The sequence below is a fragment of the Condylura cristata genome, unplaced genomic scaffold (assembly GCF_000260355.1).
Source record: "Condylura cristata isolate star-nosed mole 26May11 unplaced genomic scaffold, ConCri1.0 scaffold00022, whole genome shotgun sequence".
Taxonomy (NCBI): domain Eukaryota; kingdom Metazoa; phylum Chordata; class Mammalia; order Eulipotyphla; family Talpidae; genus Condylura; species Condylura cristata.
This window is the reverse complement of record NW_004567123.1, coordinates 16396466-16424227: the sequence shown is the minus strand read 5'-3', so window position 1 is coordinate 16424227 and position 27762 is coordinate 16396466. Positions and strand designations below refer to the sequence as shown.

Below are 27762 nucleotides of genomic sequence, written 5' to 3'. Positions count from 1 at the left end.
AGTAGGTTTTGCACACAACTTCCCTTCTGCCTGCACAATACTCAACCATATAGCATATGGTTTGTTCTTTCATTTCTTTCAGGGTTCTGACCAAATGTCACTGTATCAGAAAGACCTGCTTTGACCAGCATGTATGACAGGCTACCTGCCATCCATGCATCCCTCATCCCCTTTATGCTTCTTGCTTTTTATTCAAGGCATGTATCACTTTCAGACATCATATAACCTTGAGTTGAATCTTGGCTCTGTCATTTCTATGTCCAAGTAACTCACGGACAGGTTACTTATCCATGTTTTATGTTTTCTGATCTGTCAAATAGTAATAACATTCCCCATGCCATAGGATTGCTGCAAGGTTCGAATAACAAATATATAAATAAAAACAATACATAAAAAAGACGTACCAAAAAGAATACATAATGAATGTGTTTAACATTCAGTGACTTGCTATATAAAGTACTTGCTCAGTAGATTATATGTCAATTAATGACTAAGTTCTCAGAAATGCGCAGTTAGAGGATGTTGTGTGGATTGTACGGCGTGTGCTTGCATGTCATTGAAATGTACTTACTCAAACCTTGATGGTAAGTTACTTACAGGGATTACTGTTGTATGACATGTGATTCATGACTGTATTCTGAGTGTTATGTAATACAGAAAGGTGATCTAAACCTGGACTCTATTCCTTAGAGTCCAGACATTGTCTGTGATTTTGGGCAATTCGTCTCTTTTTAGTTAATTTACTCATATGGCTATGAATTGTCTGCTATGGTAAAAAAGGCTGAGTAAGATGCAGTCCTCCCCTCCAATCTTAGTTATGTGACCTTGAGTAGGTCACTTAACTTCTCTGACCCTTTCCTCATTTGCCAAAAGGGAATAACACAACACACACCTCACAGCTTTGTCATAGGATTAAATGAGTTACTATGTGAAAACAGTGTTTAGCCCATTATGATGATTCTAGTCTGGAGGTGAGGTAAGCATCTAAGCAAAGAACTAGAATGTAGTGCACTAAAATCAATAACAGGCTCTTAACTCAGTCTGCCAACAACTGCCACGATAAAGGAAATCTAAAATTTTCTTATGCCTATATGCCCTTATGCCACTCCCACAGTAGTAAGAATGACGAGTTTTCTGTTGGTTTGATAACTGGAACTTGAAACTTAAAAAAAAGTAGGAGAAGGGATCAGTCGCATATAGTGTTTCTTAAAGGAGGTCAGTGGACTTATGGGGAAGGTAAGAGTTCTTCCCAGCCTCCTTCCAATTTAAGAAACAGCGGGCTAGACCCCCCCCCCCCGAGAGTAAGGGCAGCACAGAATTCCCTGAATGAAGCAACCAAAGAACTCAGAGTACAAGTGTGTGTTTCATGGAAGTGTTGTCACAAACTAAAGATCGGAAAGGACATTAAAGGGTGAACCTGGAGGCCATGAAAGGACCCACCAGGTGAGATGCTGGACGTTACTGCTGCATAAAGAACTGCAAGAGGCAAGGCGTGGAGGCATGAAAAGGGCACGTGGGTAGCTTGAAAGAATCATAAAGCAGCTTTTGGGGAGGTGGCTCTTGATCAGATACAGATTAAGAGTGCGACCTGGGGCCTGCCAGGTGAGGCAAGAAGCTCCCCACCTCCATACCTGGATCATGAGCTCTCTGCCACAGTGTCCCCTCAAGATCCCACTCTAAGGGTTCTGGGTTAGTGGGCTCCCTACTTACTCCCGCCACGCTTACCTCGTCTTCCAGCCTTTCCCTCAAAGTCCCGCCTCCTCCGCCCTGCCGGAAGTGACGCACAACTAGTGCGTCGTACCGCGCCAGAAAGGTTCTGCAGGAGCGGGAGAAAGGATTCCGGCGAGACTTACTGCGCCGGCGTAGCGGCGCGGGCCGTCCAAGCGCCTTCCGGAGACCGCCGAACTGCGCTCATTTTCCAGTGTGTACCTTTCGAAGTACCCTGAGCGAGGCTCGGGGAGGCCGCCGCCCCTGGAGGGTATTTCTACAGCTCTGGTACCTCCCGGTGGTCTGCTGCTCTGTTCCTTGCCCTTTGACCTCACTCTCGCGGCGGGGTGAGAGGTCGGTGGCCATCTTGTGGCGGCGGCGCGGGCGGCTGTTACTGCGGAGACCCATCCCCTCCCCCCTTGTCCCCCCTCCCGACGGTCTGACAGTCAGTAAGGAGTCCCTCGGGCCGTCTACTGAGGCCTCGGCCTCGTGCCGTCGCTCTTCCCGCCGCACTGGGTGGCTCAGGCCGTTCCCTGCAGGGCCTTGCCGCCGCCACCATGTCCTCCTTCTCCGAGTCGGCGCTGGAAAAGAAGCTCTCGGAGCTGAGCAACTCTCAACAGAGCGTGCAGACCCTGTCCCTGTGGCTCATCCACCACCGCAAGCACGCGGGACCCATCGTCTCCGTGTGGCACCGTGAACTTCGCAAAGGTAAACAACCCCCCATCCCACCCACTTGGGCGGTCCTGGGAGTTCTGCTCTCCCCCACCCACACTCAAGTCCCCTCTAGCGTCTTGAGCGAACCCTGCTTTCCAGATCCGGGCCCCTGATTGCGTTTGTGAGGTTGGAAACAGTGTTTTCCCACTTCTTGGAGAAGGCAACTGAAGCCAGGAAAGCTTTGAGATACTTCTTGCCTGCGGTTGCTCAGGTCAGGGCTGGGGTGCACAGACTGCCAGTTCACCCAGCCATTTTGCCCCGGACTCTTGCTGACGCCTGTGGCCACTATCATCTCGGTGTAGCGTTCAGCGCCTTGTGGCCCTAACTTGTTGTGTGTCCAGGGCATTTGGAATACGAGCCAGTGAGGATAGGGACCCGGCTCAGCCAGTTATCACCTGAGTGATAAGTGGGCAAGTTTCTTCATCCTTTCTGCCTCTCTTTTCTGATGTGTTCAATGAGGATAATGATTTTTGCCACTTACAGGACCTGTATTCGGGGTCATTGTCTATGCCAAGACCTTTACACGCAGGCACTTGTCAGGACAACCCTTGCAATGAGTAGTTAGTTTCTAAATTTTAGAGAGATAAAGGCCCCACACCTGTACATTGGTTTTCAGGCTCCTCTTAGGCAACTTTCATTGATTCTAGACCCTGCTTAGAAAATGGCATTCATTGAGCTCATCCCGCTGGATGTGCCAGGCCCTGGCACTGAATTGGGAGTTTCTTAGCACCTTGACTTCAGAGATCAGCTGCCTGCAATATAAGACTGATTTTGCCATTTATTGACCCCAGCGTCTTATTCCACTTCACTGGCTGTCCCTCTGTTATCTGTAGCAGAGAAATGATGATACTTGGTATTTACTGTGCCTTTATCATGTGCCAGGTACAGTACTGATACCTTTATTTATGTTGTCATTTTTCAAATTCTCAGAGCCCTTGGTGTAGGAACTTTGTAGTTGAGTCCAGACTGGCTCAAACAGGTTGTAGTGACGCGTCAACAGGGTAATCCACATGGTGTCGGGCACAGTGTAGACATTCAATAAGTCAAGGGGTGAGCACTGATGATACAGTGTCACGCATGGTGTTTGCTTCAAGTTGCTTAACTGTCTGATGGGGGAGTGTGGGCACCTGTACATGTCTGATACCCGGGGAGTTCCATAGTCGCGTGCAAGGAGATGGAGCTTAGAGCTGTTTAGGACATCCTGTATGTGGCCTTTTATGTAGTGCTGCGAAGACCTTTTCTCTACTGTGCCCTGGGGATGTCAGTTTTAGGAATAAAGGTGTCTACTCCTTATTTTAAGGAATAAGGAGTAACATGAGGAAACTGAAGTGGTTAAGTGGAATTTTCAGGCCTTATAACTGGTGATCCTCAGACTACATTGGTCTAGCAGATGCCAACATGCAGTCTGCTTTTAGGAGACCTAGTTCTGACCCGCTAAAGATACAGATAAAGACACAGATTAAAGTGCTTTGTTCAGGATTATTAAACTGAGACATGAACCCAGAGCGCTCTGATGCTGCCGGAACTTGCGCTTTCCAGTACCCTGTGCCTTAATGCACTCAGTACGGGAAGGTCTGACTCCAGCCAAACTTGGAGTAGTTTTTATTTATCAGAATGGTCACCGCCACCCATCCTGCCCCATATCATTGTAACATTTATTACTTTTTTACTAGTTACATCTTTTTTTTTTAAACTAGATTGTGTTTTGTGGAAGAAACTAGACCTTTTTCTTTGTAACACCTGCAGCATTTAGTGCAAGGCCTGTTACACAGTTAAAATTACTTTAGGAATTAAATTGTGGTCTGACATTTTCATGGTCCATGGAATGAGTCTGGTGTAACTTTCTGTGATGGTTGAAATGTTTTATATTGCCCCACAAGGTAAACCACTGCCATGAGCAGTTGAAATGTGTGACTAAGACACAAAAGTTTTAAGTAAATACAATCGAAAATTCAGTTCCGTGTTTTCCTAGCCACAATTTAAATTCACTAGCAACCATGTGTCTCCTTGTATAGTGTAGACCCAGAGGATACTTTTCCAAGCATCAAGATAATCTTCATGATACTCAGATTTCTTTCATGAATTGAAAATGCTCCCATGCTAACATGGAGAAAGATTTTGTGCTCTACTGTTAGTGTTGGCTAACCCTGTAGTTTCTAGACTGCCCAGAGTTTTAAAAAGTGACATTTGTATCTGAGGTTAAGTCATTTCCTTTATTTTAGATGTTTATAGATGTCTGAATTGCCTCCAAGATATTTATAAGACAGCAATCTATTATCACATAAATAGGCCCCTTTTTCAAAATACCTTTATAGATGTTAAAACCAGCCAGACAGGTGAATATTGTTCATTAGTTAGTTATTTAAACTTAACTCAATAACTATTTCAAGCAGTCTGGAGTTGGTATAAGTAGAGGGTGAAGGGATTTATTTTATCATAGTAGAAGGACATCTGAACAAATGAGTTGTCATCAAGGACGAGAGTGGAGGGCTTATGTACTGTATGCTGTGTGACTATGTTCGTGCGCTCTAGATCTTTGCCCATAGCACCTGTACGTGCATGGTGCTTATGTCCACTGTTCAGGATACTGGGTGTGGATGGATAAATTTTATCTTAAATAAATCCTCATTGCCAAGTTTGAGGATGATGTAAATTTATTGACTCATGGATAGTAAAACCATGGCTCTCTAACCTCTTACCTGTGGTGTTTGTAATACTGAAAAATGTACCATGTTTTACATCACTGTCAACATTGATTTTTTTACAAAATGGATTCTGCATTTTTAAAACAAAGTATATAGAAGTTGTAAAACTTAAATTGATCAAATTTGTTTTATTTTTGAGTGTACTAACTTTCTTGGCATTATAGATTTGGTAATTTTCCTTATCATGAAATCTCAGAACAAGGTTTGCTTATTAAAAAAACACCTTTTGCTAAAATGATAACCTTGTAGCAAGAACATGGGATACTGTAACTATTAACACTTATTCTGCTTTTGAATAATAGTACAGATAAAGATAGCTTCATGTTTTCAATATTCTTATCAGTTGGCCATTTAAACTAGGTTATTAACAAAAAAATTTACAGTTCCAGATAGTCATAGTCATATTTAATTTTATGAGCATGTTTGAATCATTTTCAGCTATAATGTACTTTAACAATCTTGTTTTTTAACTTGGGTTATTCTCCTGTAGCTCATTTTAAAATGTCAGATCTTATGCCTGCTGTGTTAGAATTTATACATGCTGTGTGCATTTCAATAGAAACCAGTGGTTTCTGAGCCTAATAGAACAAAGACTGGTTATATTCAGGTAGGTTGACATAGGTCCTACTTGAATTTTCAGGTACCTTAGTACCTGAAAAAAATTGAGTGTTTTGAGCTATCTGATTGTGTTATTTATTTCCTTAAAGAAAGCTGGGACTGAAAATGCTAGTAACATTATGGTTTAGAAGTTATGTGCATGGAAGCCAGGAAATTCAGTAATGTTCCCCCAAGCAATTGTAACTCAGACATATTGCATGAGGTTTTTATATATGCCCATATAGAGTAATAGGAAATACTACATTTAGTATGTATAAGAGAGAAGATTTAGGGTTTTTGTGGGAGCCATAATTTTACATATCCAGATTTCAGACGTGTGTAAATTTTCAGTAATAAAGTGGCACTAATGTATACTTGTATTTGAGATAAATATCCATTGATGCATCTAGAGAATCCTCTGGATTGTAGAATTGGTGTCATTGATTAATTATGACTATTGAAAAGTTCAAAGAGAAATTTTCAGTCTGGGAAAATTTGCTTAGGGCAAAAGAATTATGGATTGAGAATTTCCTAGGTGTAAGTTAAATTGTTTTTTTCTTTTTTCCCAGCCAAATCAAATAGAAAGAATACATTTGAAGTTGAAATCTAACTCAAGTCTTTCTGCAGTATTTGATAATTAACAGAGAAATGTTCATCTTTGCAGTAGAATAAATGACAATTGTCGATTTAACATGTCTTTCTTGAGAATATTGACTTCATCCTTTAGGAATATTTGAATTGTCTTCATTTTTATTGTCAATTAATTACTCTAATTAAAATAACACAGAATTGAAGATGGCACATTCTTGTTTTTGTTTTTTCCCTCACCAAAGTTCTCAAACCTGCTTTGTTGGCAACCTCCAAAAGTTCTTTAGGTTGTTTGTTCAAACATATAGCAGTCTTGATCTCAAGTAGGTAATGCTTGTTGTAATGTTCTTTAGGAGTAGCTTAGGACAAAAGAATTACGGATTGAGAATTTCCTAGGTGTAAGTTAAATTGTTTTTTTCTTTTTTCCCAGCCAAATCAAATAGAAAGCTTACTTTTCTGTACTTAGCGAATGATGTCATCCAAAACAGTAAAAGGAAAGGACCTGAATTCACTAGAGAATTTGAATCTGTCCTTGTGGATGCTTTTTCTCATGTTGCCAGGTATGTTGTCTTTTTTTTTTTTCCATTTTATTTTGTTTTTAAATGCATTGCTTTTTCTTCCTTTTTGTTCTTTTGCCTTTTCTGTGATAGCTTTTGCAAATTGACTTGTATTTTTCAGAGGTGTGTTTTACACTGTGTTACAGAGGCCAAATTATGGTTTTATGTATTGCTGGTCCTTAAGAACCATTTCAGACATGTAAATCTTTTGCTAACTTAAAGGGATTCCATTTAGTATTTCAAAAACATTTTCCCCCCTCATTTATTGACTCCATTTCTTTAATACGGTATTTTTATTGACTTGACTGAGTTGTCTTATTAGCTTATGATAAAAATCAAAGGTAATAATGCAAGGGAACCTTCCAGTGACAAAGCCTTAACAGCAAGAAATTAGTTGCTTTGGCTTCGTTTTTACTTCTTTCTGGATGTCTAGATATCTAATTTACTAAAAACAGTAGTCATTGTAGCTGCAAAGTTAGTAATTAGTAGTGTGGAAAGTATATATTAAGTCCAGATCTGTCACCATTGTTTTTGTGACAGATAACTGGAGCATAGAGTACGCTTGCAGCTCATACAAAAAGCATACATTTGATTAAAAGTTTACTAGATCATTTTTATTCAGTTAAAAAATTGCTTTCTTGTAGATACAAGTTAGTTGCCCAAGAGGAGCAAAGAAAAACTATTTTTCATCAGAATATTACTAAGTAAACATATAAAAGTAAAAATCCTTGCAAAAGGATAATGAGAAAGGGGATAAGGATTCTGGCAGGTTAAACACAAAGTTGTTTAGGATGGAAAGTATGTGTCAGGATCTCAGTATGAAAGTAAGTCCAGATTCCATGAAAGATGGGAAAAGGTCGAAGGAATAAAATGAGAAATTAAAAAAAAGGGATATCTAGTTTTCTAAAGATGGAATAACTAGAGATGGAAATAGTATGTTTTTGATGAACATGGACACTGACGAATCTGAATGTTACTGCTTAGAAAAATACTGTTCTTGTAATGGTAAGCTTAGAACAGATTTCTAGAGAGCTAACTGAAACTACAAAGTGGCATTTTCTCTTCTTGAGATTTAGTTCCGTTCTTAAACTTTGGATCCTGTTTGGATATTTTATACAGCATCCCCAAGTATCTAAGCTCCCCCCACTGTTATTAAAACAGAAGATTAGCCACTTTCAGTCCTGACTTACCTCTTCGATGTTTAAAAAATTCTCTCCTCATGGTTTTTCTATAGCCAGTTGATGTACAAAGACAATTGACCCATATTGACTAGGAAAATCTTTATGATAATTTCCTACATGTTCAAATCTCCCCCCCCCCCAAAACACACCAAACTAACCCAGTTCTCTTGATCAGAAAGCTGCTGAGATCATAAATTAAATTTACTTTGAATAGCAGTTTAATTAACCAGACTTTGGCCCTCCCTGGTGGTGCGATGGGTTAAAGCCAGCACTGCAAGTGATCCACAATTGCTTCAGTGTGAGCTCGATCCCAGACCAGGAGATGATCCACATGGCGTGGCTCTCCTGATCTGCCTGCTGTTTTCCACGCTGTTGCTGGCAAGTCCTCTCACGGCACCTGCACCTCTGGCCTGCACCCCAGTTCTGTATGCATAAATAAGTAAATCTTAAAAAAAAATTAACCAGATTTTGAACATATTTCCACGCCAAAACCTTATTTTCTTTTCACTTTGGACATAGTTGTGCATTTTAGTTATCATTCAAAATATAGTTGAGTGACTTTAATGAGCCATGTGCTGGTCTAGAAAGTAGAGAGGCATCAGTGAACAAGGCAAGTGAGGACAAATAAATGAACAAGATATTTTCAGAGTGATAATGTGAATGTTATTCTGGAATGGGATCTCTCATAGACTGGTAAGGGAATCCTAAGGAATAACATTTGAGGTTTCATGCAAAGTAGGAACAACTATTAAGAAGAACCTAAAGTTGAAATAATCTTGGCATGTTAGGATTGGAATGAATGTCAGCATGGTTTGAACACAGTGAGCAGGGTAAAAAAGTAGCATCCAGATGAAATCAAGAGAGTTGATATTACCAGTCCTGTATGTCCTGTAAGCCTTGGAAGAGTTCAGATTTTGTTCTGATAGGATGTCTGTGAAGAGTTGTAAGGGGGGAATGATATGTTCCAAATAGTTTTCAAAAAATCATTCTGGCTTGGTATGGAGAATAAATTACAAAGATCAAGATAAGTGAGGGATATGAATTTGGAGGGTATTTCCGTAGTAGAAGCTAGAGATGGCATTGTCTTAGAGTCACAAGCAGTGAGAAGATAATAGCTTACTTTGAATGCTTGATTTGTGGTTGTATTTGTTGCAACACAATCCTCACCCATCTCTCCTCCCAACCCCCACTGTTAGGATTTGTAGGAGTTGAATAGGAACTAGTAGAGAGGAAAAGAGGAATCAAAGATGATTTCTTGGCTTATGACACAAGTGGACGGGTATCATTTACTGAGATGAAGCTTAGAAAGTTTTGGTCATGTCAAATTGAGATGGCTTGTAGGTATTCCATGTGGCAGTGCCAGATAAGGCAGATAGAGGAAATAGTCTGAAGTTCAGCAGGGAATAAATTTCTGTAGACCAATTATCAACATGTACATATTTATTGTGTTGTGAATTCCCCAAGACTCCTTACTCCCAGGTTTGGTGACTTGCTAGGAGGACTCAGACAACTCAGCAAAAACTCCTACTCAGGGCTATGCTTTATTACAGTGAAAGGATAAAAGCAGACTCTACAAAGGGAAAAGACTGTGGGGCTAAGTCCAGAGGAGACCAGACATAAGCTTCTAGGAGTCTCCTCACTGAGGAAGCATTGGTGGTTCTGTGTTAGAATTCTCACCTCCCAAGCATCTTCTCACAATGGGATTGCACAAAGGGAATTGTGATAGTGCATGCCAAGTGTTCTCTACCCAGCAATCTCATTAGACATTCAGTGCCCAACATTTTATTGGGGTTGGTCACATAGATACCCTCTGCCATAAATTGCAGACACCTAGAAATAAAACAGGTGTTCACCATAGCCATGTTGTTTGGATAGTTAGGAAGCGCCCTTAATGGTTGGGAAAGGCCAGGAACGCTCAAATCCAGGCTCCCGGATGCCGGCTTTGTGCCATCCTTGCAAGCAGACCTTTTTGAGGGCAGCAGCCGCAGGTTTGCTGTGTTAACACTTTCTTGTTTTAGATTAATTGTGCAGTGATTGATTTTATAATTAATCAGAATTAAAAGACATTAAGTTTTGTTGAGCATAGTAAGTTATGTATGTTATTATCATTTTCCATTTTATTCATTGATCAGTGGCAGAGTTATTTTTGGGTATTTTTCACATAATGATCTCTCAATTTAGAGCTCAATTAGTACAACCTAAAATGATAGTTTTATAATAGTTTTCTTCTATTATAAAACTACTTTATTATTTTAGTTATAGCCAATACAAGTGCTACAGAAATTTCCAGTTAGTTGGAGGTATTTATGGCAAACCTCATCAATAAAAAGATTTCTTGACTGTTCTGTAACTTTGAACTTACTGTCAAAACCTTGATTCACTATAGTGTTCAAGGAAGGCCTGTCCTGGTTATTATAGTCACCAATTAAACTGGAGCTTCTTTGTGACTGTAGCCGTTAGTGTTGAAAACCTTTTGAAAATGTCTTTTGCTTATAATAGTTTGAGTGACAATTCCCATTTTATAGTAATGTGGCTGAAGGTATACTCAAAATCAATCTTACTCTGGAATTACAAATACCCATGGAAGTTGTGGGTAGGTGAGGGGGTAACTCCCTGGTGGTGCATTCAGTTAAAGCGCAGTGCTGTGAAGCTAGTAGCAGCAATCACTTCAGCATGAGTTTGATCCGGGCCCCAGAAGTGACCCCCATGGCACAGCAGACCTCTCCTGACCCGCCCGCTGCGCCCCTCAGCAGTATACTTTGTCAGTCTGCCTGTTCTGCTCCCCACTCTGTCTCTGGTGAGACCTCTCACCACCCCTGCTCTTCTGGCATGTACCCCAGTTCTATATGCATAAATAAATAAATCTTGTCATGATTTGTTTCATTTTTTTTAAGTGAACAGAGAATTTGTAGAGAACAGATTTTAAGTTAAAAAGTACCAACCAGCTGACTAAATTTGATTAGTTGTCATTTGGTTGTACTAGTTACATAATGACTTCATTTTCTGAAACCATAAATTGAACATAGTAAGGATTTTCCATACCTTTGAAGATAAATTCTGCATGTCTAATGTGTATTTAGGGCCCTCTGTAATCTAACTTCACTCTATCCAGATTTTTCTCCTGTTTCCACACACTCCCCATATACTTAAGTCACCTGAATTACCCACAGTTCTTCTTCCTCACCTTGTTCTATTTTGGGGGTTCCATTCAAAGAAGAAGCTACATAGCAAAGGTATAGACACAGAGGGAGCAAGTTCTGGGTAGGAAATTCATATGGTTTAGTTCTGCAATGTGAAGCACCAGGTAATGTATGGAAAGGACTACTGAGTCAAACTCTAGAGGTCAGAACGCAGCCTTATTTGTATTCTAAGAACAGTATCCCTAAGCCTATTGAATGAGTGAGTGCTTTAATTAATGTCTGACATGAAAGACCGTGAGGTAGTGAGATGGTTGTTGAAAGTTCCTAGATACATGGCCTGCTGAAACTTACTTAAAATTTTTATGAGAGACTGCAATTAGGTATTTATTGGACTTGTTGTAGCCATAGGGGAGAAGGATGCAGTTCCCTCCCCCTGGGGAAATTAAAGTGGAAAGATAGTGCAACAACATGCAAGTTCCATAGCTTATCAGAAGATAAATTGCATGGAAAAAGATTAAGTAGGGGTCAAGGATGTAATTTGAAAATAGGAAAGATTGGGAAGGGCGCACAGAGGACACACCTCAAGGAGAAGGGTGAATGAGCCAGGCTGCCACCTGAAGGCATGTGGTTCCAGGCAAAGTGCGGGCCTCCATGGCTTTGGGGGAGGAAGGGAGAAGATGAGGTCAGAAATAATGGGCTGGGCTGAGAAAGACTTGGTAGGCGTCTATTTTGAGGGAGAACAGGAAGAACCATTGGAAGTTCTGAGGGAAGGAGTATCATGACTTGCCATTACACACAGCTCGCAATGTCTTTTTTAAACTAGAGGAGAGACAGTAGGACAAGATGGAAACAGGAAACCCAGGAGCCAGGGTTGTGATCAGGCAAGAGAAGTTAGTGGCTAAAACCAAACTGATAGCAGAGGAAGAGAGAAGTCATTTTCTTCTGGATATAGTTCAAAGGATAATAAATGTGTTTTTACCACAGATACCAAATAATGTTTGTTTTATAAGCTTTTGGTGGAATTTTTTGCCTAGTCCTCACCTTTGACTGAAAAGAAAATGATTAAAAAACATTATTATTTGTATGTGCTTTGACATCCCTCCCCCTATTTGGTGAACTGTGCTACTAGTAATGAGTATTATCGGTAATACTTAATAGCCAAAAGTCACTCACTTTGTTAACGTAAGTTTTAGAATAGTGCTGTCAGGGCTTTTGGGGGATAAAATCTCCCTGTCAGTAAAACTGGTGTGATTTTTTTTCTTGGGGTTCCTGTTAAAGGTGCTGATTATGTTACTAAGAAGTCAAGGTATCCTCTTGTTAAAGTCACTCGTTGTCAGATCATTGACATCTAGATAAACTTTGAAAAACAGAACAATTCATAGTAATACAGTGGATGGTGAGGAAGTTTTATTTTCTTTTTCAGAAAGTCTTCCCCCCATCCTACCACCATGCTCTAATATTTTTGGTAAGCAGTTGGCTCATACTGAATACTAGTTATATCATTAAAAAGGATTCTATTTCTAGTGTTGTATGTCAGGAGGGAAAAACAATCTAGTTTCTTCAGCTATAAACTACAAAGGACTTTGTTTTACTCACTGTGTTAGACACCTTTGTGTGAACATGGAACACAGAGGTAGCCCAGAATTAAAATTATCATGAAGAAATTAATTTAAAGTTGAGGTCACTCCTGGTATATGTGTGTATGAGTATGTTTATATATATCAGAGGTGTTGGTGTCTGAGCATTAAGTTGCAGTAAATTTATTCCCCACCTTAAATGTTTTTAAGCATTTCTTCTATTCTTAAAAGTTTTGGCCTGCCTTAATTTTCAGCAGAATGTTTGGCACTAGATTTCAATTAAAGTCTTCTTAAAAAGCAAGCTGTCCCAATTAATAATGGTCAATTTTTTAAATGATTCTTTGTCTATAAATATCAGCCATTGGCTTTTTTTGCCATATTTGTTCCATCTTTCAAAGGTATATTAAAAGACACAGCTTACTTCTGTAACATAATCCCTTTCTCTCCCCTATGTACCACAGAAGAAAGTAATTTCTGGTCAGGTTTTGGGTATTCATTTATCACAATTTGTGCCTTATTCTTCTGTTTTTAAATATGTAAATCTTTTAGTCAGTTTTTTTTTTTTTAAGTAGCTCTGTCCTAATTAAAAACAAACAAACAAAAAATCTTAAGCTTATATATATCTTTTCATCTTTTCTGGGCAGAGAGGCAGATGAAGGCTGTAAAAAACCTTTAGAAAGATTGCTGAACATCTGGCAAGAAAGAAGTGTGTATGGCGGCGAGTTCATACAGCAGCTGAAGCTGTCTATGGAGGACTCCAAGAGCCCTCCCCCCAAAGGTAGAAACATCACCACATGTTTACAGCTCTTGGTCTTTGCCTACTTTCGAATCAAATATGAAAAGCTGCAGTGGGGGTTGCTGTGAACCACCAGCGATTATATGATTCTTCAGAGAGAGATGATCATAAATGATGGTGAGAATTTATGTAGTGCTCACAGCGTGTAAGCCTGGTTCTAGTATCCATGCTGTTCATCATCTCACACCCCCTTTGACTCTGTATTCTCTCTGACCCTCTTCCGCCTTTCAGGGACTCTCCTTGAACAAAGGAAAAGTAAAATAAAGTTGTTTAGAGTTGTGGGGAACTAGGAGATACCCTGCACTAAGATTTTTGTCCTAACCCTGCCACTAAACAAGTACAGGAACTTGGAGAAACCCCTTGGTTCCATGAAACATTGATGTGGATTTGGAATATACTTTTGATAATATGGTTGTCAGCTTGCTGTCTAAAATTGATGTTGGTCTTCAGCCTAGGAAATGTGTGCATGTGTTTGTGTGAATTTTGCCAAGACCCTCTTAAGAACGAGTGTTATTTTTTATTTCTTTTAAAGAGGAGTAAGATCAAATGTTGGTTCTTTGGCTTCTGGTTACTTGCAGCTTAATTCTTGTTGGCACGGCTTGTTTCTGAACTATAGATCTGATCTGATGGCACAGAGCATCCAGTCGAAGTACTAACACAGGATTCAGGATGCTAAATGGTCTGTACTCGTGTACTTTTCACTGTCTTCTTCCATCCCCACGCCATCCTCTCTGGCCAGACTGAATTGCCAGTGGCCAACCTGTGGGTGCTGCACTGGCACCCCTTCCTTTGCATCTGCCACTACGTCTGCCTGAAAGGTCCTTTTGCTTCTTTCACTGCATGCCAAATCATTCTTCAAGCTTTCTGCTCTCATTCTGACGTCTTGCTGAGCTTGTCGAGGCTCATGCAGCCATTGCCTCCATGTTCCTCTGGTACTTTGTACTTTCCTCTGCTTACACGTGTGATCACGAATGACTAAGAGTGATGTAAGTGCCTTCAGATTTCAGGTCATTGTGGTTGAGTTGACAGAAAATAATTTCAGGGTCACCTGGTGGTAGCTCCTGAAAAGCAAGATGTTTCCTACTTTGGATTCTTGTAGTGTCTGTATTGTATCTTTTGGAGGTATTCTGCACAGGGTTGGGGGATTATCCGGCATTCTTTAACTCTGCCTTAGAGTTCATTTATAAACGGTGCTGATTTTTTAGAAATACCTCTGGGCAAGTGGGAGAACTCTGAAAGATGATGTTTTAAAGCTAAGTGTTGAATTTCAATTCAGCAGGCATTTGCTGGACACGGGCTTTAAGTCAACAGTCATGCTAGATGCTGCAGGGAAAGAGTAAGAGCGGAGTGAGAAATAGTTGTGCACTCAGGGAACATTCAAACACTTCGGGGATTTGTGGCAGCGGTACATGTGGAAATACCACCATTCGGCTTCTGGTATTTTTGAGCTTCTAGATCGTAGCAGCAACAGTCTCTGGTCTGTACACAGGATAATGCTGATCTGAAGATCATTTCTCTTTCTCTCTTCTGTAAAGATGAAAACATGTACAGAAGGTTCTGTTGTTTTTATTAGTCCCGGTTAACTGTCTTCTCACTGTATTCTCCAAACTTGAGTTATGAGAATATTTTACCACAATCCCTTCAAAATATCGGTGAGTTCCCCAGAAGTTTATTTCCAAATTTAAATAGCCCCTTTATATTCAGCTTTGATTCATGGATAATTCTTTGTCTTCAGACAACTTCAGCACTTATCTTGAAAATGAAAATTTTCATGGTTTCACTTACAGGAGGATATAGGGGAACCAAATAAGGGATCAGGGGGGAAAAAAAAACAATAAATAAAAGGCCAGAATTAACAGGCACCTATAAATGAGAGACATTCTGCAGGGGAAGGGGAGGGACAGGGCTCAGAATGGGAGGAAGAGCACAAGGGCCTGGTGCTGCACACTCATGGACTGGTGGTGGGAATTTTATGGAGACTACACCTGAGAGGAGATAGCAAACATTGTTCGAAAGTAAACAGTGATCTAAAATGTATATAAATAAAAGACTTATAAAAAAGGTAAAAATAAAAATTTTACTGTGGAACTTTGACAGTTCTAGTATTGGAGAATGCATGAACCTGGGGAATTTTGTTTTGGAATTAGGTATATCTTGAGTTTATATACCTGTCTTCCAGGCACAAGACCCCAGTGTTCTGAAGTTGTCTGTTTTTAGGAATTTTCAAGCTGTTTGACTGAATGAAACTTCATTGTTTACTCCAATCACACATGGCTCACATAGTGTCTTACTGTAGGACTTAGGTAGGAATCAAACAAGGGAAATAACCTTTATTGAACACCTTTAGGCACCAGCTTCTCTACTGGCTCATTTTCATGTTAATTTATTTTAGATCCTTCCAGTTACTCTCTGACTATGGTATTTTCATACTTCAGGTAAAGATACTTAGACTTAAAAGGGTATAATAGTAACTTTTTCCCAGTAGATATGATTAATAAATGGAAAATTCAAAGCCAGCTCTGAAGGACTTTAAAGTCTTATGTTCATCACACCATACTGTTCCTGAAAGCATGTGGATTCAGTAGACTTGAATTAGGGTGTGAATGAATAAGTATGTCTCCCAACTTTCTGGGCTCTAGTATATTAATTTAGCTATTCAGAGCAAGGGTTTAAAATCAGACTACGAATCCCAATTCTGTTAATTCCACGCAATGTGGAATTAACACTTGGCACTGCATTCTTTGAGGTTCCAGGTGCTCACTGTGTGATAAGGCCGTTACTCAGATTACTATCTTGTTGAGTCGTCGTGAAAATAACTTATGCTAAGTAAAATGTTAGCGACAATATATTCTAATGTCTAATATCCTGAATTCATGAAGTAGTAGCAAAAGAAGATTTGTTTAGTATATTTTGTCCCCTACAATTTGTGCAAGATTAGAGAGCATAGTGGCTAAGTGCATAGACTCTAGGTCCAGCTTCTCCAGGTTTCAGGCCTGAACCTGGCCACTCATCTCAGTGGACGAACTTTCAGAAATGGACCTCAAGTGCTGACCTTTCTTTGTTGTGGATCTTTATCTAGTCACAAGTAAAGTTAAATGCACTTTAAAGTTTTTACCCCTTATTTTGTAGGACTGGGAAAAAAAGAATGAGGGAGTAGTTGTAATAGTATTTTCTGATTCTCTTCTCAATTTAAAAATAACATAAAAATGTCAACTATACCACAAATTAAATAATATTAAAATACTATAAAATTTGTGGGATTTAAAAAAAATCTCAGCCATTATTATAATGGAGCGAGGTAACTCTGGAAAGGAGGAACACTGGGAGGGCCTGGGGAATAATTCACTTCCATATGTCCTCCAAATGGAGAAAGACAAGAACTGGAAGAACAGGAAGACATGGCTACCACCCGTTATACCCTGCTTCATCAGGATGGCTAAGGACAGAAATGACCCCAAAATTATTTTTAGCAGTTTGCTGTCAGTCTTGTAATGACAGGAATGAGTGGGAGCATAATGAGTGGGAACCTCGGACAAGAAGGCAGGTGACTTTGATGGTGGGGCCCAGAAGAGCTTTAGCTGCACAGGTGGTAACTATTTTGTGACGTGATTTGTGATATGGTTTGGGAGCCTCAGGCTTGACTTTTGCCTTAAAATTAGCTTTAACCCGCTGCGCCACCAGGGAGGGCCACGTAAAGCACAGCACAAAGAAGCTTGAACCACTTCTTCATGAGTTCGATCCCCGCCTGCCCCGGAGGAGCTCCACATGGCGTGGCAGACCTCTCCTGACCCGCCCGTGCTCCCCTCAGCAGTGTACTTCGTTGATCTGCCTGTTGTGTACCCCGCTCTGTCTCTGGTGAATCCTCTCACCCTCCGCATCTCTGGCCTGTACCCCAGTTCTGTATACGAATAAATAAATCTTTAAAAAAAAAAATTAGCTTTACATTCTGCCATCGTGTGAAGTTCTATCACACATCTTTAAAGTTTACTGTAAATTCTAATCAGAGTTAGTTCAATGTCAGCTGAGTACAATGGCCTTCTGGAGACACAGGGACAAGAAGGGGGTAGAATAGAGGGTCTACAATAGGAGGGCAGAACAGTTTTGGCCACCTGTAGATTTTGCTATACCTGTAAACAGAGTACTTGAGTAAAAAAGGGAATGTCAGTACTGTGACTAGAAGCCAAATTGATAGTGAAAGGGTGGCTTATCTTAAATTCAGATATAGGACTGGGGCTGACAGGTTTTCTAGGTTATTTTAATGACTGTCTGACTGATTGAAGATACTGGATAGCATAACTGCTAGCTTGTACAGATGAGTCAGGGTCAGGTTCCTGGGTGGGCTGTCCTGTTTGTATAAAGGAAAGCAGTGATGGTCTTTTCAAGTTCTGTGCCTGCTCTGCCTTTGTGAGGCTTCAAACTTAGGTCTGCTGACACTTCCCTAGGGTCTAAGAACTTAATGCTCCTTTAGAGAGAAGGCCTGTGCCTGCCAATATCCATGCAAAGGAGCAAGTTGCTTGCTTTCCAAGAGAGGCCTAAGAGCTGTGGGAATTAGATGGAGATGGTGACGATCGAGCGAGTATTCAAGATGGACCACAAATAGGCTCTGAACTCGAGGACACTCTTCCAGTGAGGGCTCAGCTTTAGGAAGATTACGAAGAGGTAGTCTCTTGGAAAAGGAGCAGCAGCTAAAGGCAGGGTGGCTGCTTGGCACAGTGTCTGGACAAGGCACAAGGAAAGGTAGATTGCTGGTTAGGGGCTACGGCAGGGAGCACAAAGGAGGAGATATGTGAGACATCTTTTGCACTGTGTAGTCTGCTGGAATGTGGGGATTTGGAAGAGATTCTAGCGGTCTTTAAGGCTTTGCACTTGGAAGATGGAGCCAGTGGAAGTGATGGAATTAGGTAGCTCAGGAAGGGAGTTGCTGTAGGGCAGGGATGTTGAATAATGCATCAGATGGAGAGGCCTGGAGAGGAGGATGACATGGCTACCTCCTGTTACACCCTCTGCCATCACCACAGCAAAGGACATACCCAGCCCAAATAATTTTTATCAGTTTGATTTCAGTCAGGTACTGTCATGAAAGAGTGGCAGTATAAAGTGGCAAAAAGAAAACCAAATTAGATGCAGATGACTGTGAGTGGGACCCTGACTCGAGTAACACACTGCTTTTGGACAGGCTTATGAAACTGAACTAGGAGAAGCATTCCAGTGCAAAAATGCAAGAATTCTGAGTGCCTGAAGTGATGTGTAGTTTTTGTATGTAATGCTTTCGCAGAGAGTTTGGAAACTAAAGGGTGCAGGTTTGTGTTTTTTTTTTTTTTTTTAAAGATTTATTTATTTGTGCATACAGAACTGGGGTACAGGCCAGAGGCTCAGGGGCGGTGAGAGGCTTCACCAGAGACAGAGTGGGGAGCAGAACAGGCAGATCGACGAAGTACACTGCTGAGGGGAGCAGCGGGCGGGTCAGGAGAGGTCTGGCTCGCCATGTGGTCTCCTCCGGGGCAGGAGGCAGGCGGGAATCGAACTCATGCGGAAGTGGCTTCAGATTCTCAGTGCTGTGCTTTAACCCGCTGCGCCACCAGGGAGGGCCAGGTTTGTGTTTTTAACATTTATTTATTTGGACACAAAACAATATAACCTTTTTTTGCATTTGGGACTGTTTTCTAGGGACTACTTTGTTCCTGTAGTGGCTGAAGGTCTGTATGTATTATACAACACATTAGGTGCTTTATGTGGTAATGCAGGGTGGGTAAAAATGGTCATTCGATTGACCCTACACAGCTAGTGATCTTATTTCAATAGGGAAAATTAGTTCTGTGACTTTAGAATTTTTTTGTCAAAGAATCAGATTCACTGTTGATTATGATGTGTATAGAGAGGGGGAAATACAGTAAATAATAATATGGCATGTTATAACAAAAAATTGGAAACATTAAGTGTTCTATGTTTTTGTAATTTACCAAGAGTGGTGTGAAAAACATGCCTCCGTTTAGAATTCCTGCTATGGAGTGAACATTGTTTTGGTGTAAGTGAATTGTCATGTTCTTCTCTCAGTCTAGATTGGCATCCATCATTTCGTCCTTTGTGCTTTCAGTGTTTCACAGTATCTCTGAGAGTTACTGTAATAGTTTTCTGTCAGCGTCTCTTCTTCCAGGATGTTGCCATCCTTTTCATCATAACCACTTTCTTCACTTCTGTTGATAAACTGGTCTTCACCAATCCCTCTGGCTGCAAATCTAGCGTCCCTAGAATGGTGACATGGCAGCATCCCACAAACAGCTGTCTCCTGCTGCACTGTTTATTCCATTCAGATTTCGCTTCCACCACTAGTTTTTGTTTTTTGTTTCTTTGCTGCTCTTTCATCTTTGTTGGTTAGTTCTGCTTTGAGTATTCATTTTTACAAAATATCATGTGGATTTTGTCACTGGGAGATAGGAAGACAGCACAGCTAAACACTTTGCTGTCTGTGAACTGAACAGTAGATGTTGGTGACCAGTAGATGTTGAAAAGAAGTGAAAGAAGTGATTTAATTGGTCAGTGATCATGATGCTTCTCTTTTATTTACATAATGATTTGTGGACTGAAGGTATAAGCAAAGTTTATTATTTGTGCAGTTGCTTAGTAATAAACTGTGGTTAACTGAAGCTTGATCATCTTGTTGGAGAACAAGTGTTTAACTAAGTCCGGGTAAAAATCTGGCATAATAGGATCATGCTAAGTTCAAACTGTTTGTTAAAATGTTTGTTTGTTTGTTTAAATTAGAACAGATGAAATATTAAGCAAAAATAAAGCCCATGATATTGACGAAGCTTTTATGTCAAACATAAGCTTGATCAGTTACTATGTAAGGTAAAGTATAGGAGCTACATTCTTTGTTCAGAAGAATATGTTTAAATGAGTTCATAGGCCAGTGCGTGGTGTCCTCCTCGTTGGGCAGGTGAAAGAGAAACTGTATGGGGCTAAGTAGTTTGAGTGCAGTGGAAAGAGCACACATTATGAAGTCACATCTTTACATGAGTCATCTAGCTTCCCTGGCTGTCTGCATTTCTTTACCTGGAAAATCTTAGAATTGCCAGAAGGACTAAATGTAAAGAAGCCAGTGCAGTGCCAGGCATGAGTTAGGTGTCCTGTAGTTTCTTTACATTCCGGACAAGACTTCATCATTTAAATCTGTGTCCCACAGTTGTTTGACATTATTTGTAATTTTAAAATGATAATTGAAGTAATTTTTCTCAGTAATGTTCAGTCATTTTATAGTAATAGTTATTTTGTATTTTAAGGTAAAGTTAGATTTGTTTTCTATTCAAAGAATTTTGGGGGCACTTTTGACATAATTTTATTGGGTTTTCTTTCTACCATTTATTTTCTGAAATTATTCTGGAAGGCAAAACTCTTTATGTGGAGTTTCTTCACAAATCTTCATTCACTTCGACTTGCTTCATTATCGTATCTGATAGTAAGTTTTAGTTAATGAAGTTTTAAATGTGTTAGTTTAGGGAGTTTCACTTTTAGCAGCTTGATTTTGGTAGTGTTTTTTTTTTCCAGTGTGAGTCAATTTCAGATGACAGACTAAATGACAGGCATTTTGACTTTTCACTAATACAGGGAACTACCCCAATTTAAAAAAAGTTGGCATGAAGATGACTGTGAAGCCATCTCTGGACATGCCACCCATCCGCCCCTCTTACATGTGGCCCATTGTACATAGCATGTAGCTCTTACCTTTGTAGTCTATGTGACCCAAATTTGTTGCTTTTGTTCTTTCTTCTTTTTTTTTTCCCTTTAGCAACAGAGGAGAAGAAATCACTGAAGAGAACTTTTCAGCAGATTCAAGAGGAGGAGGATGATGACTACCCTGGAAGCTACTCTCCCCAAGATCCTTCTGCAGGACCCCTCTTGGTAGGTCTTGACTGAGAGAGCAGGGTGAGAGTGCCCTGGTGAAATGACCTTGAGTTGAAGATTATGGCCACAAGGTGGCGCCGGCAACCAGTGGCATTGGCTCACTACAGGTTAGCTCTCAGGGCACCAGGTGCAAGAGCTACCCGTGAAGTGTGCCAGGTTACAGGCTTGATTTTATCTTTGCATGTTATGGATGGATTTATGTTTTATATAGTATTTGGATTTGGCTTTTTTCTACTCCTATAAATTGCAAGTATTGTTTAAAAGGTTTTTGATAAAGAGCAGATAATATTACAAAGACATTAAGGACCTCTACCGTGCCTTGACTCCAACTGCTTGGTTATTTTGTTGTAAGTAAACAACTCATTAGTTTGTGAGGACAATCTGTTCAGCTGTAGCAGATTCATACACTGTAAACTATCTAATTTTTGAAACAATCACCTGGCATTTACTGGATTTTTAATCAGATGTTTTGCATTTTTGTCCCTGCATATAAATTAGGTAACTTTGGTTAGCTTATTTTATTTATTTATTTACCAAAGAAATATGTGGCTCAAGGAGACAGAATGTCTTAATTTGAATATGGATCTAACTGCCATCAAAGACTAGGCTCATCTCAGTTATACTGCATCTTGTTTGCCCAGAATAGCTTTACTTCATTACACGTAGGTGTGTTTAAAACCTGTGAAATAAGAAGCATGTTTATGTTATGTTAAAATGTTCAGTTAGGCTAAGAATTAAATAAAAGCAGTGTCAGGTTATATATCTTCACATTTGAAAACTTCAGTGAGAACAGCCTGAATGATTAACTTTTGGGAACACCTGACTATCAGCTACACTTGGGCCATTATGGCCTGACTAATCTGTCAGTGGCTCATGCTTTCTGACATCTCAGAAACTATAGAGTATGCATTTTTGGTTTGTTTTTCTTGATTACCCCCCCTACTTGATTGTGATTAATGAGTTTGACACATTTAATTTGGGAGTGGTTGCCAAAATTGAAAGTATAATCTTTCTGACATTGATCTTGTAAAATAAACCCAAGAAAGAATTTTGAAGTAGGTGATACCATTTCATTTAATCAGTCTGTACATACTTGTTAAACATTTGATTTGTATGCTTTATTCTACAAAGGAGACTGTCCTTTACCAGAAATCATGCGTCATTTGAAACTAAGCAGTGTGAACCAAACTCCAGTTTAAGTTGGACACTTTCAAAACCAGTATTTTTAAAGAACTGTAGCATTTCATGCATATTTTGGGTGGACTGAGAAAAATTAACTTTGTATATTCTTTAGAACCCATACTATTGACTTCAGTGTAAGCTATGAGACCAGTTTTTTTTTTTTTTTGAGATTTATTTATTTATGCATACAGAACTGGAGTACAGGCCAGAGGTACAGGGATGGTGAGAGGATTTACCAGAGACAGAGTGGGGAGCAGGATAGTCCGACTGACGAAGTGCACTGTTGAGAGGTCTACTGCTCCATGTAGATCACCTCTGGGGCTGAGGATCGAACTCATGCTGAAGTGGCTTTAGCTTCTTAGTGCTGTGCTTTAACCTGCTGCGCCACCAGGGAGGGCCCCAGAAATTTTTTTTGAGATTTCTTTTTTATTTATTCATGCATACAAAAATTGGGGTGTAGACCAGAGGTGTGGGGCAGTGAGAGTATTCACCAGAGACAAACTAGGAACAGAACAGGCAGTTCTGCAGGGAGCCACAATGAGACAGGAGAGGTCTGCTGAGACATATGGGTCAGCTCCCTGGCTGGGCATAGAACTCATGTTTCAGTGGCAGCGATAGTTTCATAGTGCTGAGACTTAATCCCTTGTACCACCAGGGAGGCCCAAGAACAATTTTTTAAATGTCAGGAATGATAACTTTTAGAAGTTGCCTCCACCTTATTTATCTCAAACTAATTTTCTTTAACCTTCATACGTTTTAAGGATGGTGCTGTATGTGTTTTCATTGTACAGACTGAGGAACTAATCAAAGCTTTGCAAGACCTGGAAAATGCTGCATCAGGGGATGCTACTGTCCGACAGAAAATTGCTTCTTTGCCCCAGGAAGTACAAGATGTTTCTCTATTGGAAAAAATAACAGGTAGAGTTTGGGTGAAAGATGGGCAAAGAGGGTCATATGATTAATGCATCAAACCACAGGACAGCCTGTATCTGCAGATGTAGACTTGTGTGTACTGTTACAGCTCCACCATCTTGGGATACACAAACTTAATTCACATGCTGAATGGGAAAGCTGCTGTTAACAGTTCAGATTTGAATAGTCATTCTAGGAATTATTGAAGAAAGGTTGACTGTCACAACCTGTGGTCATCTAAGTAAGGTGATTTGAAAGCAAGATGCAAATTACATAGGAGGAATACCAAGGGGAGAAGGTATTAAATGTATGACCCTCTTATTAAAAAAAAGTTACATGTCAGTGCACTGTGATTTCCTCACTGCACTGACACACCCCATAGTTGACAGTGTTGTCAGTCGAGCCATTTTGCCTTCTTGATGATCGCTCCCAGTGCAGTGGGGGAGGGCTGGTTTATATTATTCCCACATTATGCTTGGGGGATTGCAGAAAAGACTGATGAGTGAACAGATTTGTACCGTGTGTGGTTTGTGCCAAATACTACGCCACGATAATCCTTGCGATGGCTGACTGCATCCCCGTATTGCAGTGGAGGCCATTGAGAGCTCAGGTGCAGCTCTCGAAGTCGTGCAAGTAGTGGAGCTTGGATTTCAGCTGGCTGCAAATCCTTGTTCTTTCCATAACAAGCAAGTCAGTTCTTTTGGTATACTCGCTTCTGGGGGCCATTGTTTCTCCCACTAGTCCCTTCCCTGGCTGCTTCACTAACTCCATATTCTTCTAAAGGAATTAAGGTTGCTCATGAGTATTTCCTTCATTTGACAAATATTTGAGGCCCTATGTAGCAGGTGTTCTTTGTGTCCCACCCATATCCCCTTGGTGCTTAAGTGCTAGAAAAAAAATAAAGCAGAGGTATGGGGGCAGGAGGGTAGTCAGGAAAGGCCTTTCTGACGAGGTAATTATTATCAGAGGTTTCCCCAAATTAGGAAACTACCCATGCGGGAGAGAAGTGCTACCGAGGCAGGGGTGTGCCTGTTTGGTGAGCACAAGGCGAGGTCTCCCGAATCGAGCAAGCTGCATTTCCCCTCCCTCCCTCACTTCCCAGGTCTGACAGCCACACACCTCTCACCGTCTGGTAGACATCCCACCTTTTCCTGCCTTCTCTCCCCATGCCCTCATTCTCTGCCTTCCTTGGCTTAGAGATTTGAGAATCACTCTCTCAGCCCCTCAATCCCTTTGATCCCACTGTTCTCTGGTTAAATCCAACTTTTAAAAAATTAGGAGACCCTCTCATTCTTGCTAACAGAATTATAACCTGCAAAAATTGGAAGCAAATTAATACAAAGCAGGCAGTGTAGATCTTTTTATATTTCATACAGCTTTTTAAAGCTAATTTTTATTATTTTTTTTTATTGTAAAATACACCCAGCAAAGTATACCATCTTAACCCCTCGGGAACACGCAGTTAAGCAGTATCAGACGCAGTCAGTTCCAGGTCTTGTCTCATCCTGCAGAACCAAAGCTCTGCAGCCACCCATAGCAGTGTGTCTCCCTCCCCCACAGCCCTGGCACCCTGCGTTCTTGAGTCGGTCTTTCCTCTTCCCTCACTGTAGCTGCTCAGAGGAGGCGCCTGTGGAAAACGAGCACACCTGGGTGCACACGGCCTCCTGTGTCTGTGGGGTTGTGCGGGCTTCCACTCCAGCCCTCTACATTGTTTAGACTTGGTCTTTCTCACTAGTCAAGAACTCTACTCCAACACTTTTTTCCTTCTCTGATGGATCCTTTTCAACAGCTTAGTAACAGGTATTTTTTTGCCCCACATGGAAATTTTATTTCTTGTCCCCCTAACTTCCTTTTAAACTGTTGCTTTATTTCTCAGTTTTTTTGAAATCATTTTTTTTAAAGATTATTTATTTATTTATTCATATAGAACTGGGGTACCGGCCAGGGATGCGGAGGGTGAGAGGCTTCACCAGGGACAGAGCCGGGAACAGAACAGGCAGATTGATGAAGTACACTGCTGAGGGGAGCAGCTGGTGGGCCAGGAGAGGTCTGCCACTCCATGTGGTCACCTCCGGGGCAGGCGGGGATCGAACTCATGTTGAAGTGACTTTAGCTTCTTAGTGCAGTGCTTTAACCTGCTGAGCCACCTGGGAGGGCCCTGAAATCATTTTTAAGAGTAGTATTTTATTTTTATTTTTTTGGACATGATGAAGATTTATTTTTGAGAGCTAGCAAAATGGAGAACATCCAGCTTCTGGTTTACTTTTTCCGCTACTTTATGTCTCCTTTTCCCTAGTATTCTATTCTTCATAACAAAACATTCTAAATGAAGTATTTAGTCTCATCTCTCTCCTTTTCCCCTTCTCCCACTCTCATTTCTGCTTTACTGAAACTGCTGTTTTTGTTATTATTGATGACTTTCATGTTGTTAGATTCATTGATTTGTTGTTGTTGTTGGCCTACTTTTAACTTGAGGTTATCTTAAATTTCTTCCTGGAAATACTTTTCTACTTGGTGTGGTGTATAGAATAATGACATCTCCACACCCCTAAAAGAAAATGCCCCAGCTCTAATCCCCAGAGCCTTGAATGTGCTGTTTTGCACAGTAGAAGGCACTTTGCAATCTTGAGATGGAGATGAGTATCCTGGAATTTTCAAAGGGAGGTAGGAGGGGAAAGTGAGAGAAAATAAGAAGCAAAAGTAGGAAGGTTACATTTTGAAGTTGGAAAAGGGGCTCTGATAATAAATACTAAGATAATTGTGTTGTTTTTAAGCCTCCAAATGTGCAGCGACTTGTTAGAGCAGCACCAGGAAATATGGCCCTGTATTATCCTAGCTTTTGGTTCAGTCTCCTTTGCTGGTTTCATCACTTCTCTCTTAACTCTTAATGTTGAATAGTTAACCCTCTTCTCTAGCTAGTTCCACAGACCTTTCTTAGCTGATTTGATACTTAGCAATTTTTATACTGAGGCATCCTTAGCTTACATCTCTAGTGTTGGCTTTTCCCTTAAACTTGAAACCCATATATGTAACTTCCTAGCCAGAGTTCCTAGTTGGATGTTTCCAAAGACATTTTAGACTCTCCCTGTCCTATCTCCTCATCTTTGCTCCAAAAATCATCTCTCTCATGTATTTCTCTATCTTATAAATGACCCCCTCATCAGTCCTTTCAGTACCAAACCCAGTATCTTGTCACAGACTTCTCTTGGGTGATTGCAGTAGACCCCTTCCTGGTCTCCTTGCTTCCTCCTGTCCCCAGCCCCATCCTGTTCCCAACATAGTAACCACAGCGAGCTGGTAAGAGTGGAGGTTGGATCATACCTCCCTGTGCTCAGGCATGCCCACTCACATGGCTGCCTTGCCTGACTCTCTTCCCTGCTGGGCCTTCGTGTTCACTGAGCCCTTTACGTGGTTGAACTGTAGCTGTATGTCTGTTGTTCTTGAGCTAGTTCTTCTAAAATATTTCAAAAAATATTCTGCTCCAGAGTGTTAACTGGCTTGTTCTCACTTCCTTCAGGCCTTGGTTTAGATTTCACTTTATTGATGCCTACCATGACTTTTTTTTAAAAAAAGATTTTATTTATTTATGCATACAAGAACTGGGATACAGGCCAGAGGTGTAGAAGGTGAGAGGGTTCTCCAGAAACAGAGTGGGGCGTAGAACAGGCAGTATAACATACTTAAATACACTGCTGAGGGGAGCAGTGAGCTAGACAGGAGAAGTCTGCCATGGGTCACTTCCTGGCTCGGGATTGAACTCATGCTGCAGTAGATGGGATAGTTTCATAGTGCTGTGCTTTAACCCGTTGCACCACCAGGGAGGGCCCCATGACTATGTTATTTAAAATCACATTGCTCTTTCCAAATGCCTCATTCGTTTCCACTGCATTTCTTTACCTTTTTTTTTTTTTTTTACCATCAGCTAATAGATAAGTAGGGTGTAAACTACTTGGGGCTAGAAAGTTCTTGTCCTTCATGTCCCTGCTGGTTGTGAGACCCTAAAACATTGTTAGGCACACAGTAAGAATTCACATACTGGCTCTCCCTGCTGGCGCAGGGGGTTAAAGCACAGCACTGAGAAGCTGAGGCTGCTTCCGCATGAGTTCAGTTCCCGCCTGCCCCGGAGGTGACCACATGGTGCGGCAGACCTCTCCTGACCCGCCCGCTGCTCCCCTCAGCAGTGTACTTCATAGATCTGCCTGTT

At 40.8% G+C, this 27762-nt stretch overlaps 2 protein-coding genes across 3 annotated transcripts in view; one reads left to right on the top strand and one right to left on the bottom strand.

Moving 5' to 3' along the window:
* The window catches only part of TTI1 (TELO2 interacting protein 1), a 39176-nt gene extending 37419 nt beyond the window's left edge, over positions 1–1757 (bottom strand). The window contains exon 1 of the mRNA XM_004686951.2: positions 1726–1757. The gene's annotated coding sequence lies outside the window, so the exon portion shown is untranslated. The remainder of the gene's footprint in view (positions 1–1725) is intronic.
* A 147-nt stretch (positions 1758–1904) lies between these two features.
* Positions 1905–27762, top strand: part of RPRD1B (regulation of nuclear pre-mRNA domain containing 1B) — a 49299-nt gene continuing 23441 nt past the window's right edge. The window contains exons 1-5 of one of the 2 annotated variants that reach the window (XM_004687199.2): positions 1905–2415; positions 6742–6871; positions 13411–13544; positions 21349–21461; positions 23438–23564. In XM_004687199.2, coding sequence (XP_004687256.1) covers positions 2265–2415; positions 6742–6871; positions 13411–13544; positions 21349–21461; positions 23438–23564 — 655 coding nt within the window. In that variant the 5' untranslated portion in view covers positions 1905–2264. The remainder of the gene's footprint in view (positions 2416–6741; positions 6872–13410; positions 13545–21348; positions 21462–23437; positions 23565–27762) is intronic. The other variant, XM_012728462.1, reaches the window with a different exon arrangement.